Below are 14,717 nucleotides of genomic sequence, written 5' to 3'. Positions count from 1 at the left end.
CATTGTGGAGAGGCTGCTGCTGGGCTCTTCTCGCAAGTAAGTGGAGACAGAACAAGGGGGAATGGCCTCAAGCTGAGGCTGGGGAGGTTTAGATTGGATATGGGGGAAAAGTTTTTCACTGAGAGGGGTCAGGGACTGCAAAGAGCTGCCCAGGGAGGTACTGGAGTCACCCACCCTGGGTGTGTTGAAGGATCGTTTGGATGTGGTGCTTGGGGCTATGGTGTAAGGTGAACCTTGTAGAGTAGGGTTACAGCTTGGACTTGGTGATCCTGAGGGGCTTAGCCAACCTGGGTGTTTCTGTCAGTCTGTGACACTGCTTCCAGGGTAATCACAGGCTAAGCCAAGGGTGGTGACTGACTCCAGCATTTGTCTCTGCTCCTGATGTGTTTAACAGCTTCTTTTCCTTTGGAACACTGGTGAGTTGTGTAACAGGAGGGGCAAAGCCTCCCAGCCTGCTCCCAGGTGAAGAGAAGGGTAGCAGGGAGCCTGTCTCTCCCTGCCTGCCAGTTGCAGCTTCCTAAGGAAGTGTTAGTTCATATTTCATGGAATGGTTTAGGTTGGAAGGGACCTCAAAGCTCAGCCAGCTCCAACCTCCTGCCATAGGCAGGGACACCTCCCACTCTAACAGGTCACTCAAAGCCTCATCCAACCTGGCCTTGAACACCTCCAGGGAGATTGTGGAGCACAGAAGCACAGAATGTGATCAAAGATCACACTGGGTGCTTCTGTGCTCCACAACCTCCCTGGGCAACCTGTGCCAGTGTCTCACCACCCTCAGCCTGTGCCAGTGTCTCACCACACACACTGCAAACAACTTCTTCCTAACATCCACTTTCAATCTCCCTCTGTCACTTCAAACCCATTCCTCCTCATCCTCTCATTACCAGACCTTGTCAATAGTCCCTCCCCAACCTTCTTGTAGCCCCCTTCAGATACTGGAAGGCCACTCCAAGGTCTCCTCCAAGCCTTCTTTTCTCCAGGCTGCAGAGCCCAAACTCTCTCAACCTGTCCTCATAGCAGACCTGCTGCAGCCCTCTGAGTATCTTGGTGGCCTCCTCTGGACTGGCTCCAACAGTTCAATGTCCTTCTTGTGCTGGAGGTTCCAGAACTGCACACACCACAGTGTTTGAAATAGTATAAAACAAAACCTCCTAATGGGACTCCTGCTGGATCAGAAATGCTTGGAAAGCAGCAGCTGGAGATAATCTCTGTGTGGGGTTAGGAGGCAGTGAGCTGTGCCAGGGCAGGTTCAGACTGGGTGTTAGGAGGAAGTTGTTGTCAGAGAGAGTGATTGGCATTGAAATGGGCTGCCCAGGGAGGTGGTGGAGTGCCCATCCCTGGAGGTGTTGAAGAGGAGGCTGCATGAGGCAGTTGGTGCCAGGGTTTGGTTAATTAGGTGTTAGGTGATAGGTTGGACTCGATCTGCAAGCAGGTTAGTTCTGTGATTCCGTGGAGGGAAGATGAGGGATGCAGCTACTTGGCCAAGCCTGGCACTGCAAAGGAAGAGCTGCTCAAAGCTTCTTGCACCTCCTTGCTCCTGAGGCAGAGGGAGCAGCCAGCTGAGCTGTGAGGAAGACCTCTGCTTTGCATGCCTGAGCACCTCACTGACGCCAAGAGCAGCAGAGAAGTGGTTAGTGGGGGCAGTGGTTTGCAGCAGAGTCGTGCTCATGCTGTTAGGAAGGTGTTGAACACCACAGCAGTGCAGTCTCTGGGGGCTAATCACTGCTGTTATCAGGACGGCAACCAGCACTGCCTGATGGAGAGAGGGAAGCGTGGCCAAGGTCTGGTTTCAGCCTGTGCCTCTGTCGTGCCTGCAAGGTGATTGCTCAATAGTTGATGTGCTCGCAGCAGCCTGGTGTTCTGCTGCTAACCACCACATGTAGCTAGTGGGTACTGTCTTGGAGTCAAAGAGAAAACCCCTTTGTTTGAAACACACAAGCTTGATTGTGAGCAGCAGAGGATGGATTGTGTGGTAGCTTTTCATTTGCAGGCTGAACTTCCCTGTCTGCCCTCAAAGCAGTGGTGGATCTCTTGGAGGACTCAGCAAATCCAGCCTTTACACCATGAGCCTTCAGTTCTTGTCGTTGTCAAGTTTGGAGAGGTCTAGAAAAGCCCAGAGGCTTTGGACTGGATCAGAAAAGGAGCCAGCATCACTGCTGGGTGCAGCTGATGATGTGGTGTGTGGGGGGGGCATATGTATGCCCTCCCCTGCTGCCCAGTGCCCAAGGGGGAGAGTTCCTGCTGTGTCAGGAGAGCCTCTGCAGCAGCCAAGTCACCTGGGAGGGATGCACAACATCCTCAGGCTCTAGCGCTCAGCATTTAGCTCCCCTCACTGCTTTGCTCTGGTCAGAGTGGCTGCCCTGGGTTGGCCCAGCAGCTTTGGAGCTTCTACAGTCATGTCTGGCTAGACATTGGCCTCATGGCAGGGGCCTGTGTGACAGTCAGGGAGCAGCCCCTGCAGCAGAGCGTTTTGTGGTGACCAAAGCTGCCAGAGGTGGTGAAAGGAGCTGGGAGGGGTGAACTGGGCAAGGGAAGCAAAGGAGTGTGGATGGCCCAACACAAGCAGGACATGGAAGTGTTGGAGCCAGTCCAGAGGAGGCCACCAAGATGCTCAGAGGGCTGCAGCAGCTCTGCTATGAGGACAGGCTGAGAGAGTTTGGACTCTGCAGCCTGGAGAAGAGAAGGCTTTGAGGAGACCTTGGAGTGGCCTTCCAGGATCTGAAGGAGGCTACAGGAAGGCTGGGGAGGGACTACTGACAAGGTCTTGTAATGACAAAATGAGGAGGAATGGGTTTGAAGTGGCAGAGCGGAGATTGAAAGTGGATGTTAGGAAGAGGTTGTTTGCAGTGAGGATGGTGAGACTGGCACAGGTTGAGGGTGGTGAGACACTGGCACAGGTTGCCCACAACCTCCCTGCAGGTGTTCAAGGCCAGGTTGGATGAGACCTTGAGCAACCTGTTCTAGTGGGAGGTGTCCCTGCCTGTGGCAGGAGGTTGGAACTGGCTGAGCTTTGAGGTCCTTTCCAACCTAAATCATTCTATGATTCTCTGATACCCAGCCCTACCTGCAGAACAAGGAGGAAGAGGAGGATGAGGTGAGCCACAGGAAGCTTGAGGGCTGAATCTTACATCAGCCTAATCACAGAATGGTTTGAGTTGGAAGGGACCTTAAAGGTTAACCAATTCCACCTCCTGCCATGGGCAGGAACACCTCCCACCAGCACAGCTTGCTCAAGGCATCCAACCTGGCCTTCAACACCTCCAGGGATGAGGCATCCACAACCTCCTTGCGCAACCTGTGCCAGTCTCTCCCCACCCTCACTGTAAAGAATTTCTTAGAATCATAGACTTAAGCAGGTTGGCAGAGAGCTCCAAGCTCAGCCAGCCCAACCTAGCACCCAGCTACCAGACCATGGCACTAAGTGCCCCAGCCAGGCTTGACTTCAACACCTCCAGGCACAGAGACTCCACCACCTCCCTGGGCAGCCCATTCCAATGCCAATCACTCTCTCTGACAACAACTTCCTAACAACATCCAGCCTAGACCTGCCCTGGCACAACCTGAGACTGTGTCCCTTTGTTCTACTGCTGCCTGTCTGCCTGGCAGCAGAGCCCAACCCCCCCTGGCCACAGCCTCCTTTCAAGTAGTTGTAGACAGCAATGAGGTCCCTCCTGAGCCTCCTCTTCTGCAGGCAAAGTAACGCCAGCTCCCTCAGCCTCTCCTCATCTCCACTCTCACTCTCCCCTCTCCCAGCTCAAAGCCCTTGTCCCTCATCCTGGCACTCCCAGCCCTTGTCTCAAGTCCCTCCCCAGCTCTCCTGGAGCCACTTCAGATACTGGAAAGCTGCTCTGAGCGCTCTCTGGAGCCTTCTCCAGGCTGAGCAGCCCCAACTTTCAGCCTGTCCCCATAGAGGAGGTTCTGCAGCCCTCTGATCATCTTTGTGGCCTCCTCTGGACCCTCTCCAGCAGTTCCTTGTCCTCTTTATGCTGGGAGCTCGCAGAGTCACCTGGATTCTGAGCAGGATTCCCTCCAAAGCGGGCAGGCTGCTGCGGCAGTGCCCCAAGCGCCGGCTGCGGCCGTGGGCTCCGCGGGCAGGAGGTGCCCGGCAGTGCCTGTCCTCGCTGCGAGACAGGGCTGAGGGGCGCTGGCTGAGCGGGCAGCAGGTGCCCGGCAGTGCCTGTCCTCGCTGCGGGGCAGGGCTGAGGGGCGCTGGCTGAGCGGGCAGGAGGTGCCCGGCAGTGCCTGTCCTCGCTGCGAGACAGGGCTGAGGGGCGCTGGCTGAGCGGGCAGGAGGTGCCCGGCAGTGCCTGCCCTCGCTGCGGGGCAGGGCTGAGGGGCGCTGGCTGAGCGGGCAGGGCTCTGCGGCTTTGCGAGCAGCTTTAATTAGCGACTGCTGAGTGAGCCTCAGCTGCCTTCCTGTGTCTGCAGCCCTCTTCGTGGGCAGGCAGCAGAACAACAGTTCCCCTGGCAAGGGGGATGGGGAGGGGGGCGAGCCGCTGCCGCAGGCTAGCCCCTGGGCACTTCTCTTGTGGTTGCTGCTGAAATCATGGGGAAAAGGAGGTTTGAATTCCTTATTGTCGACACTTCAGCGGGTCTGTGCTTTGGCCTGTTTGAGTGAACAAATGCGTGCTGTTAGCTCTGGGCTCTGGAAGGGGCAGGGCTGCCTGGTTCTGGTCAGCTCTGGGCTCTGGAAGGGGCAGGGCTGCCTGGCTCTGCTCAGCTCTGGGCTCTGGAAGGGGCAGGGCTGCCTGGCTCTGTTCAGCGCTGGGCTCTGGAAGGGGCAGGGCTGCCTGGTTCTGGTCAGCTCTGGGCTCTGGAAGGGGCAGGGCTGCCTGGCTCTGGTCAGCTCTGGGCTCTGGAAGGGGCAGGGCTGCCTGGCTCTGGTCAGCTCTGGGCTCTGGAAGGGGCAGGGCTGCCTGGCTCTGGTCAGCTCTGGGCTCTGGAAGGGGCAGGGCTGCCTGGCTCTGGTCAGCTCTGGGCTCTGGAAGGGGCAGGGCTGCCTGGCTCTGCTCAGCTCTGGGCTCTGGAAGGGGCAGGGCTGCCTGGCTCTGCTCAGCTCTGGGCTCTGGAAGGGGCAGGGCTGCCTGGCTCTTCACACAGTGACACCGAGCTGCTAGGAAAGCAAATTCTTCCATTTGAATCAGCAGCAAATTCCAGCTCTGTTTCTGTTGGAAGTGTTCGAGTGGCTGTCAGGAAATATTTGGTTGCTGTGTGCTCTCAGGGTTGAATTAATCCTCCAGCTTTCAAGGAGATGTGCCAATGCCTGAGTGCTCCTTTCCTTTGCTGCCCCCCTTCACCCCCCATTTTCCAGCCATCCCTGTGCATCCTTGGGAAAGAGCCCTGTGGACTTTTTTTTCCCCTCTGGGCTCGAGTGCTTTTATGTTGCTACCTCAGCAGTTAATCCACCCCAGTGACCTGGTTGTCTTCTATCCCTGAGTGCTGCAGCGGTGGCATCCCTCCTGTGGCAGTCCCCACTGCAGTGATCTGTCTCCAGGTGGCTTACAGCTGTTAAACCACTCAACCTAGCACCCAGCCCTATCCAGTCAACCAGACCATGGCACTAAGTGCCCCAGCCAGGCTTGGCTTCAACACCTCCAGCCACAGAGACTCCACCACCTCCCTGGGCAGCCCATTCCAATGCCAATCACTCTCTCTGCCAGGAACTTCCTAACAACATCCAGCCTAGACCTGCCCTGGCACAGCTTGAGGCTGTGTCCCCTTCTTCTCTTGCTGCTTGCCTGGCAGCAGAGCCCAACCCCACCTGGCTACAGCCTCCCTGCAGGGAGCTGCAGACAGCAATGAGCTCTGCCCTGAGCCTCCTCTGCTGCAGGCTGCACACCCCCAGCTCCCTCAGCCTCAACTCATAGGGCTTGTGTGCTGCTCTCTCCCTTCATCTGGAGTGGCTCTCTAGCTGTGAGTTTGTCCCTGGCTGCCATGGGGTGCCCTGGCAGAAGCAGTAGGAGCAGAGGTGCCGTGGCGAGGCGGCAGCAGAGTGGTGCTGCGCTCCCGCAGGGCCCGGAGCGAGGCAGCTGATGTCTGATCCCTGTGCCAGCCTGACAAAAGGCCTCTTCTATGCCCCTGAAGACAAAGCCTCTTGTTTGAAAAAGGCAACTGAATGAAAAACACCATTCTGAATGCCCTCCACTCAGCTATTAAAAACAAACAAACCAGCCCCCCCCTAGGAAAAAAACCCAAACCCAAACCAGCTGAACCCTGCAAAGCTCCCCCCCAGCAATTGCAGTGTGCCAGTGCTGGGCTCATACCTCTCAGAGTGCAAAAAGCAACCCCCAAAAACTCTTGTCAAACAGCATTGAGAGCTTAGCAGCTCCTGCCAACTTGAGACTTTGTGGCCCAATGTGACTGCTTGGGAGTTCCCTGCCCCCTTACTCTTATGAAATCACCCAGGCTAGGCTCAGCCCAGCTGGAAGTTAAGGAATGAAGCTTTCTATGCACAGCTTAGCACAAGGTGCAAGCAGAGAGTTACAATATCTACAGCTACAGGCAGCAATATACCAGTTAAAGGTAATAAAGCAACACAGCAGCCCTGCCAGAAACCAGAGTCCCCAGGAGGGGCTCCCAACTACCTTCCCACCTCCTTCCCACCCCTCTATCTTAGCCCAGACTTTGCCTTACATGCAAGGTGAGTTTGGAGGATTGGCAAGGGGGGCTAGAAGCAGAATGGTTGGTTGGGTGTGATGGTTTGGGTGTTACTTGCCCCCCCGCACTCATGAAATCACCCAGACTAGGCTCAGCCTAGCTGGAAGTTAAGGAATGAAGCTTTATATTGACAGCTTAGCACAAGGGTACAAGCAGAGCTGTGAGGAGGCTGAGGGACCTGAGAGGACCTGGGGCTTTTTAGTCTGGAGAAAGAAAGACTGAGAGGGGATTTGATCAATGTTTATAAGCATCTGAGGGCTGCCAGGAGGGGGGGACAGGCTCTGCTCCCTGGGATAGGACAAGGAGCAATGGATGGAAGCTGCAGCAGAGGAGGTTCCAGCTCAACACAAGGGGGAACTTCTTTGCCTGGGCACAGGCTGCCCAGAGAAGTTGTGGAATCTCCTTCCCTGGAGCCTTTCCAGGCCTGTCTGGATGTGTTCCTGTGTGATCTGTGTTAGATAGGATTGTCCTGCTCTGGCAGGGAGGTTGGACTGGATGATCTCCCTGGGTCCCTTCCAACTCCTAATATCCTGTGAGCCTGTGATCAGCCACGGAGGTTAGAAAGCAGAGGGATTAGTGACACTGAAGCAGCCCCAAGGAGACAGAGACACGCACCAGACAGACAGAGACACTGTGTCCTATCTCTGTTTGTGTTCTTGGTTTTGTAGATCTCAGCAAGCCTATGAGTGCAGCAGACATCACCACTGTTTGCTTTTCACAGCCCATAAACTAATTTCTCTCACTGAAATATTCCAATTTGTCTCAAACCAGCACACCTATGAACCTTTTCCTATAGGATCAGCCTGCCCAGGGAGGTGATGGAGTCCCCATCCCTGAAGGTGTTGCCTCTTCTCCCTAGTATCAGGTGATGGGAGGAGAGGAAATGAGCTGAAATTGTGCCAGGGGAGTGGGTTAGGTTGGAGGTGAGGAGAAATGTCTGAGAGAGGTCAGGGATTGGCAGAGGCTGCCCAGGGAGGTGGTGGAGTCCCCACCCCTGGAGGTGTTCAAGAAGCCTGTGGCTGTGGCAGTGTGGAACATGTTTTAGTGGCCATGGTGGGGCTGGGTTGAGGGTTGGACTCAATGACCTTAGAGGTCCTTTCCATCCCAAGCAGTTCTCTGGTTCTGTGATACCCTGGTTTGTTATGAGATACTTTCCCCTTCCCAGACAGCTTTAACAGAGTAAGGGGTCTGCTTTTTTCCTCCTCTCTCTTCTCAAGCAGAGAAACAAACCCAGGGAGAAATGATTTGGAAGATGAGTGGTAAACCTGTTTTGTAGACTTCCTGACTGAGCTGAACAGCAGAGGGGCTGGAAAGGAGATTTATTTGTCGAGTGAAGACCCCTACAAACAACTGCAGGGCACCCCCAGGCCTTGGTATTTCCCCAGTGAGGTCCAACAGTGCAGCTCTTCTACAAGCTCTAAGCTCAAGCTGGTGCTTTGCTGCTTGTTTGGGTGTTGAAGGTGGCAGAGACAGTCAGCAGCAAATGAAATTCTATTACAGTGGTTAGCTGATGATGCTTTTGGAGATCCCTTTTTGAGGGAAATCCTCCTGGGTTGGGAATGAATTGGTGCAAATGAGGACTAGGAGGAAGACAGAACTTGTGTAGGAGGTTTGGCTGAGTGTTCAGTCTCGTAGCTCAGCCTGTCCTGCCTGGCAGCTCCGTGCCACCTGCCTGCACAGTCAAAACTCTCTGTTCCTGAGACTGTTCCCCAAGCCTTTCTGCCAGTTGTGAAATCTGCCTCTGCTGGCATGCACTGAGCCTGCTCAGAGCTGACTTTCTTGCTGAGCAACTCTTTTATCTCCTGCAAAGGTTTGGCTGCCACTGGGGCAGCTGTGGAGTGCTGCAGGGAAGGGACTGCTCCAGGAGCAGGGTTCATAGATTCATAGAAAGGTTTGGCTGGAAGGCACTTTAAAGATTGTCTAGTTCCAAACCCCCTGCTTTGGGCAGGGACACCTCCCACCAGAGCAGGCTGCTGAAAGCCTCTGGGTTAGGGCCCAGAGCAGCAGATTTGGCATCCAGCAAGATGGGCAGTGCTGTACACAGCAATCCCTGTGTCTTGCAGGGACCTGCATGGTAGCAGTTCCTTGGTCAACCAGTCTTAAATTGCCAAAGCAGCATAAAAGGTTCACCCTGGCAATTTCCTCTCTTTTGGTGTTCTCTGTCATTTTGCTGCAGTTTCCATACAATCATAGAATGAAGCAGATTGGAAGAGACCTCCAAGCTCATCCAGTCCAACCTAATAGAACACAAATGTGCCTGTAGCTGTAAGCACTCATTTTGTGCAGCACTTCACCTGGAGTGGGGAGAATGAAGCTGGCAGAGATGGGAGTGATGGGCAGGTGTGGCAGTCTGGGAAAGCAGCTCAGACAGGTGCCAGCAGCACAGAAAGTCAACAAGAAGTTGCTTCACCACAGAGACATGAAGGAAAGCACATTGGACCCCACCTGCCAGCACCTGCAGAGCTGCCAGCAGACAGGGGAAGGTGTTTCACAGTCAATAAAAGGCACCAACAGACAGACAGCCAAGTCCATCCTGGGGCTTGTACTGCAGCAATGGGGCAGGGACTGGCAGTGGGGGTGGTGGGAGAGAGGAGCTGAAGAGCAGGCAGCAGTGTGCCCAGGTGGGCAGCAGAGCTAATGGCATCCTGGGCTGGCTCAGGAGCAGTGTAGGCAGCAGGACAAGGGAGGTTCTTGTGCCCCTGTACTCAGCACAGCTCAGGCTACCCCTGGAGTGCTGTGTCCAGTTCTGGGCTCCTCCATTGCAGAGAGCTGTTGAGGTGCTGGAAGGTATTGAGAGAAGGGCAGCAAGGCTGGGGAGGGGCCTGGAGCACAGCCCTGTGAGGAGAGGCTGAGGTTGGCCTGGGCACACCTCTGCAGCTCCTCTCTACCAGCTCCCTCTCTGCCTGGCTGTTTTCAGCCACTCTGTCCCCAGCCTGTAGTGCTGCTTGGGATTGTTGTGGCCTAAGTGTAGAACCCTGCACTTAGTTCAGAGCTGTGGAGTATCTCTAGAGATGGGAGCTTTGCTGACCTACAGCACACAGCACTGGGCAGCAGGTGCCTGAAGGTGGCCAGAACAGCATTAGCCATAAAACAAACAGCCAGAGCTAAATATTAACGAGGCTAATGGGCTTTGGGACTCGTTAAGGACTGCATTTCCCATCTCCTCTGAGTTTCACACATCTGTTTTCCAAGTGGAAAGATAACCGTGGCTTCAGGAACTCAAGTGACCTTGGTGCTGGTTGTTCACAGCCTCACAGGATGTTAGGAGTTGGAAAGGACCTCTGGAGATCTTCCAGTCCAACCTCCCTGCTGGAGCAGGACCAGAGAATCCAGTGCAGGTTGCACAGGAATGCATCCAGACAGGGATCCAGAGGAGACGACACAACCTCCCTGGGATTAGGAGAGCTGTGGTTAGTAGGTCAGGGAGGTTCTCCTGCCCCTCTGCTCTGCCTTGGAGAGCAGGGAGCCTGCTCCAGTGCTCTGTGACCCTTAAAGAAGTTCCACCTCAACATGAGGTGTAGATTACATCCTCCTGTGTAGATTACATCCTCCTCTGTAGTTTCCATCCATTGCCTTTTGTCCTGTCCCAGGCCGAAGATAGGGCACAAGTGGGCAGAGCCTGTCCCTTCCTTCCTGATCCCCAGCCCTCAACTATCTACAGACATTGCTCAGACCCCTCTCAGCCTTCTCTCCACACTACCCAGCCCCAGGGCTCTCAGCCTTTCCTTCTCAGGCAGTGTTCCAGTCCCTTCAGCATCCTTGTAGCCCTCCCTTGGGCTCTCTCAAGCTGTCTCTCTTGAACTGGTGAGCCCAAAATTGGATGCAATATTCCAGGTAGGGCTTCACTAGAGCAGAGTGGAGGGGGAGGAGAACCTCCTTCACTCTGCTGGTCACACTTTTAATGCACCCCTGGATCCCATTGACTTCCTTGGCCACCATGGGCACATTGCAGTCCATGCAGAGCTTGGAGCTGGGTGGAGAGGGAGGAGAACCTCCCTTGCTCTGCTGGTCACACTCTTCCTAATGCACCCCTGGATCCCATTGACTTCCTTGGCCACCAGGGCACGTTGTTGTCCATGCAGAGCTTGGAGCTGAGAGTACTGGTGGGCACCTTCTCCACAGGGTTGCTTTCTAGCAGATCACCTCCTGACCTGTCCTGCTGCAGTTTATTTTTGCTTCCCCAGGGGTAGGACTCTGCTGCCGTCCTGTTGCTGTTCAGAACTGCACACACTTGAAGGCAGCCTGGCTTCACACAGTGTCCCTTTCTCTCTCTTTCAGATACTCCTTAGATTCATGAGATGGCCAACACCACGCAAATCTCCAAAGATGAGCTGGAGGAACTCAAGGAGGCCTTTGCCAAAGTTGGTAAGTCCCACTGAGGAGGGCACCTCCCTCCTCTCTGCTGCACATTTGGAGTGGATTTGTGTCTGTGAGCAGTGGTGCCAGCAGGATGTGGGCAGTCTGCTGCTTTTGTCATCTCCTCTGTGCCAAGGAGTGCCTTGACAGCCTTGTTGCTTCTGGCTTGTCACTTCTAGACAAGAAGCACAAAGGAAGGGACCCTGGCAGTCTGGCTGTCACTGAGTGCTGGCAAACAGCCTTGCCCTGTTGCCCTAGGGTGGACTTTGCTGATTGCCAAGGGCAGAAGAAGTATCCCAACAGATATCTCAGCCTGGAGAGGAGAAGGCTGTTCTAGAGCCCCCAGCACAAGCAGGACATGGAAGTGTTTGAGCCAGTCCAGAGGAGGCCACCAAGATGCTGTGAGGAGCTCTGCTCTGAGGACAGGCTAAGAGGGTTGGGGCTGTGCAGGCTGGAGAAAAGAAGGCTTGGAGGAGCCCTTGGAGTGGCCTTCCAGTATCTGAAGGCGGCTACAGGAGGGCTGGGGAGGGACTATTTACAGGGTCTTGTAATGAGAGGTGGAGGAGGAATGGGTTTGAAGTGGCAGAGGGGAGACTGAAAGTGGATGTTAGGAAGAAGTTGTTTGCAGTGAGGGTGGTGAGACACTGGCACAGGTTGAGGGTGGTGAGACACTGGCACAGGTTGGAGGTGGTGAGACACTGACACAGGTTTCCCAGGGAGGTTGTGGAGCACAGAAGCACCCAATGTGATCTTTGATCACATTGGGTGCTTCTGTGCTCCACAACCTCCCTGGAGGTGTTCAGGACCAGGTCGGATGAGGCCTTGAGCAACCTGTTCTAGTGGGAGGTGTCCCTGCCCATGGCAGGAGGTTGGAAGTGGCTGAGCTTTGAGGTCCCTTCCAACCTAAACCATCCTGCGATTCTATCGCATTCCTTCAGCCCAGGCAGCACTTCAGGGCTTGCAGAATGCTTGGTTTGGGTGATGGTGGTTTGGGCAGGGTGGCTGAGCCATGCAGATGGTAAATGGAGCTGCTGCCTTTCTGGTTTGGGCAGGTGCAGCTGAGGCATTGCGCCTGTGTAGCTGGGCGTTAGGGAGCAGCTTGCGGTCACAACCCAGCGCCTTGGGGCTGCAGCACTGCATGTGCGTTGCCCTCTGGTGGCTCTTTCTTTGCTGCTTCTCACCTCTCTCCCACATCACCTCCCAGTGATGCTGGAGGGATGGCACAGCCCCAGCTACTCTGATTGCCTTCCAGCTTTTGCCCTTCACAGCATCACAGAATGCCAGGGGCTGGAAGGGACCTCCAAAGCTCAGCCAGTCCAACCCCTGCCAGAGCAGGGGCACCTAGAGCAGGTCACACAGGAGCACAGCCAAGCAGGTTTTGAATATCTCCAGAGAGGGAGACTCCACAGCCCCTCTGGGCAGCCTGTTCCAGGGCTCTGTCACCCTCACAGGGAAACAATTCCTCCTCACATTTCCATGGCACTTCCTATGCCTCAGCTTCCACCATTGCCACTTTTCCTGGTACTGGGCATCACCCAGCAGAGTCTGGCTGCAGCCTCCTGGCATTCACTCTGCACATCTTTATAACCATTGACGAGGTCAAATTTCAGTCTTCTCTTCTCCAAGCTCCAAGCCCCAGCTCCCTCAGGCTCTTCTGAGAGTTCTTGCCAGAGAGAGTGATTGGCATTGGAATGGGCTGCCCAGGGAGGTAGTGGAGTGGCCGTGGCTGGAGGTGTTGAAGCCAAGCCTGGCTGGGGCACTTAGTGCCATGGTCTGGTTGGTTGGCCAGGGCTGGGTGCTGGGTTGGACTGGCTGAGCTTGGAGCTCTCTTCCAACCTGCTTAATTCTATTCTATTCTATTCTGTTCCTCATAACAGAGCTGTTCCATTCCCTTCATCATCTCTGTGGCTCTGTGCTGGACTCTCTCAAGCAGTTCTGTGTCCCTCTTGAAGTGAGTGGCCCAGAACTGGACACAGTCCTCCAGATGCAGTCTCAGCAGGGCAGAGCAGAAGGGCAGGAGAACCTCTCTCTACCTGCTCATTGCAGCCCTTTTAATACATCCCAGAAAGGCATTGGCCCTCCTGGCCACAAGTGCACGTTGCTGCCTCATGGTCAGCCTCCCATCCACTAGGACCTCCAGGTCCTTTTCCCCTTCACTGCCTTCCAACAGCTCAATCCCCAACCTATCCTGATCCCTGGGGTTCTTTAGCAGGTGCCCTTGCCCTGGCATTGCAGAAGTCTCCTGGCAGGCTGCTTCAGGAAGTCAGAGAGGGGCAGGAAAGTGACATCATGGAGAAAATAGTTTTCTGCTGATTTATTTTCTTGCTGTGGCTTACAGGAGGATCAGAGAAAAGCCAGCGAGGGGTGGGCCGGGAGGTGGCCGTGAGCAGTGTGGGCTGAGGTCAGTGCATGCAGCTGAGGCACCACACCCAGGACTGGCACAGGCCAGCAATGAGTTGCACAAGTGTTGAGAGGCAGCGTTTTGCTTTCTCCACTGCACAGCTCTGCTGGAGCACTGGCTGCAAACACAGGCTGGTCGGTGCCTTGCATCGGTGTGGGCTGAGCAAGGTGGCTCAGAAAACACTCAGAGCAAGTTCGGTTTGCAACCTGCAGAGAGCAGGAATTTGCAAGGCAGCTGATTGGCATTGAGCAGTGCACCCTGCTGGGACTCCTTCCAGCTGCAGTGCACAGGCTCACAGGATGCCACAGAGATCAACGAGCCCCTGCCAGAGCAGCACCACACAATCTAGCTCAGGGCACACAGGAACACGTCCAGACAGGCCTGGAAAGGCTCCAGGGAAGGAGACTCCACAACCTCTCTGGGCAGCCTGTGCCAGTGCTCTGGGACCCTTACAGGAAAGAAGTTCCCCCTTGTGTTGAGCTGGAACCTCCTGTGCTGCAGCTTCCATCCATTGCTGCTTGTCCTATCCCAGGGAGCAGAGAGCAGAGCCTGTCCCCCCCTCCTGACCCCCAGGCCTAGGAAAAAGTTCTTCACTGTGAAGATGCTGAGACACTGGCTCAGGTTGCCAGGGCAGGTGGTGGAAGCCTCATCCCTGGATGTTTTTAAGGCCAGGCTGGATGTGGCTCTGGGCAATGTGATGTAGTGTGAGGTGTCCCTGCCCATGGCAGGGGGTTGGAACTGGATGATCCTTGAGGTCCCTTCCAGCCTTGACAATTCTGTGATTCTGTATGGTGCTGTGTGCTCTTGTGATGGTTGGGGTGTTACCTGTCCCCCCACACTTAGAATCAGAGAATCAAGCAGGCTGGAAGAGAGCTCCAAGATCACCCAGCCCAACCTAGCACCCAGCCCTGCCCAACCAACCAGACCATGGCACTAAGTGCCCCAGCCAGGCTTGGCTTCAACACCTCCAGCCACAGCCACTCCACCACCTCCCTGGGCAGCCCATTCCAATGCCAATCACTCTCTCTGACAACAACTTCCTCCTTGCATCCAGCCTAGACCTGCCCTGGCACAACTTGAGGCTGTGTCCCCTTCTTCTGTTGCTGCTTGCCTGGCAGCAGAGCCCAACCCCACCTGGCTAGTTAAGAAAATCACCCAGACTAGACTCCCATTGGCCCTCCCTGACACTTGAAGATAACCTGCCCAGAGAGGTAGTGAGGTCTCCATCTCTGGAGGCATTCAAAACCTACCTGGATTATGTTCCTGGGTGATTTGCTCCAGGTTCTCCTGCTCTAGCAGGGGT

At 55.2% G+C, this 14,717-nt stretch overlaps 1 protein-coding gene across 2 annotated transcripts in view; it reads left to right on the top strand.

The window, feature by feature from the left end:
* PLS3 (plastin 3) overlaps positions 1-14,717 on the top strand; it is an 81,623-nt gene that overhangs the window by 35,733 nt on the left and 31,173 nt on the right. For both annotated transcript variants that reach the window (XM_064159095.1, XM_064159094.1), the window contains exon 2: positions 10,936-11,022. In XM_064159095.1, the coding sequence (XP_064015165.1) occupies positions 10,956-11,022 (67 nt within the window). In that variant the 5' untranslated portion in view covers positions 10,936-10,955. The remainder of the gene's footprint in view (positions 1-10,935; positions 11,023-14,717) is intronic.

This window comes from Pogoniulus pusillus, chromosome 19, assembly GCF_015220805.1.
Source record: "Pogoniulus pusillus isolate bPogPus1 chromosome 19, bPogPus1.pri, whole genome shotgun sequence".
NCBI lineage: Eukaryota > Metazoa > Chordata > Aves > Piciformes > Lybiidae > Pogoniulus > Pogoniulus pusillus.
The sequence above is the reverse complement of the archived record's forward strand: the minus strand, read 5'-3'. Positions and strand labels throughout refer to the sequence as shown.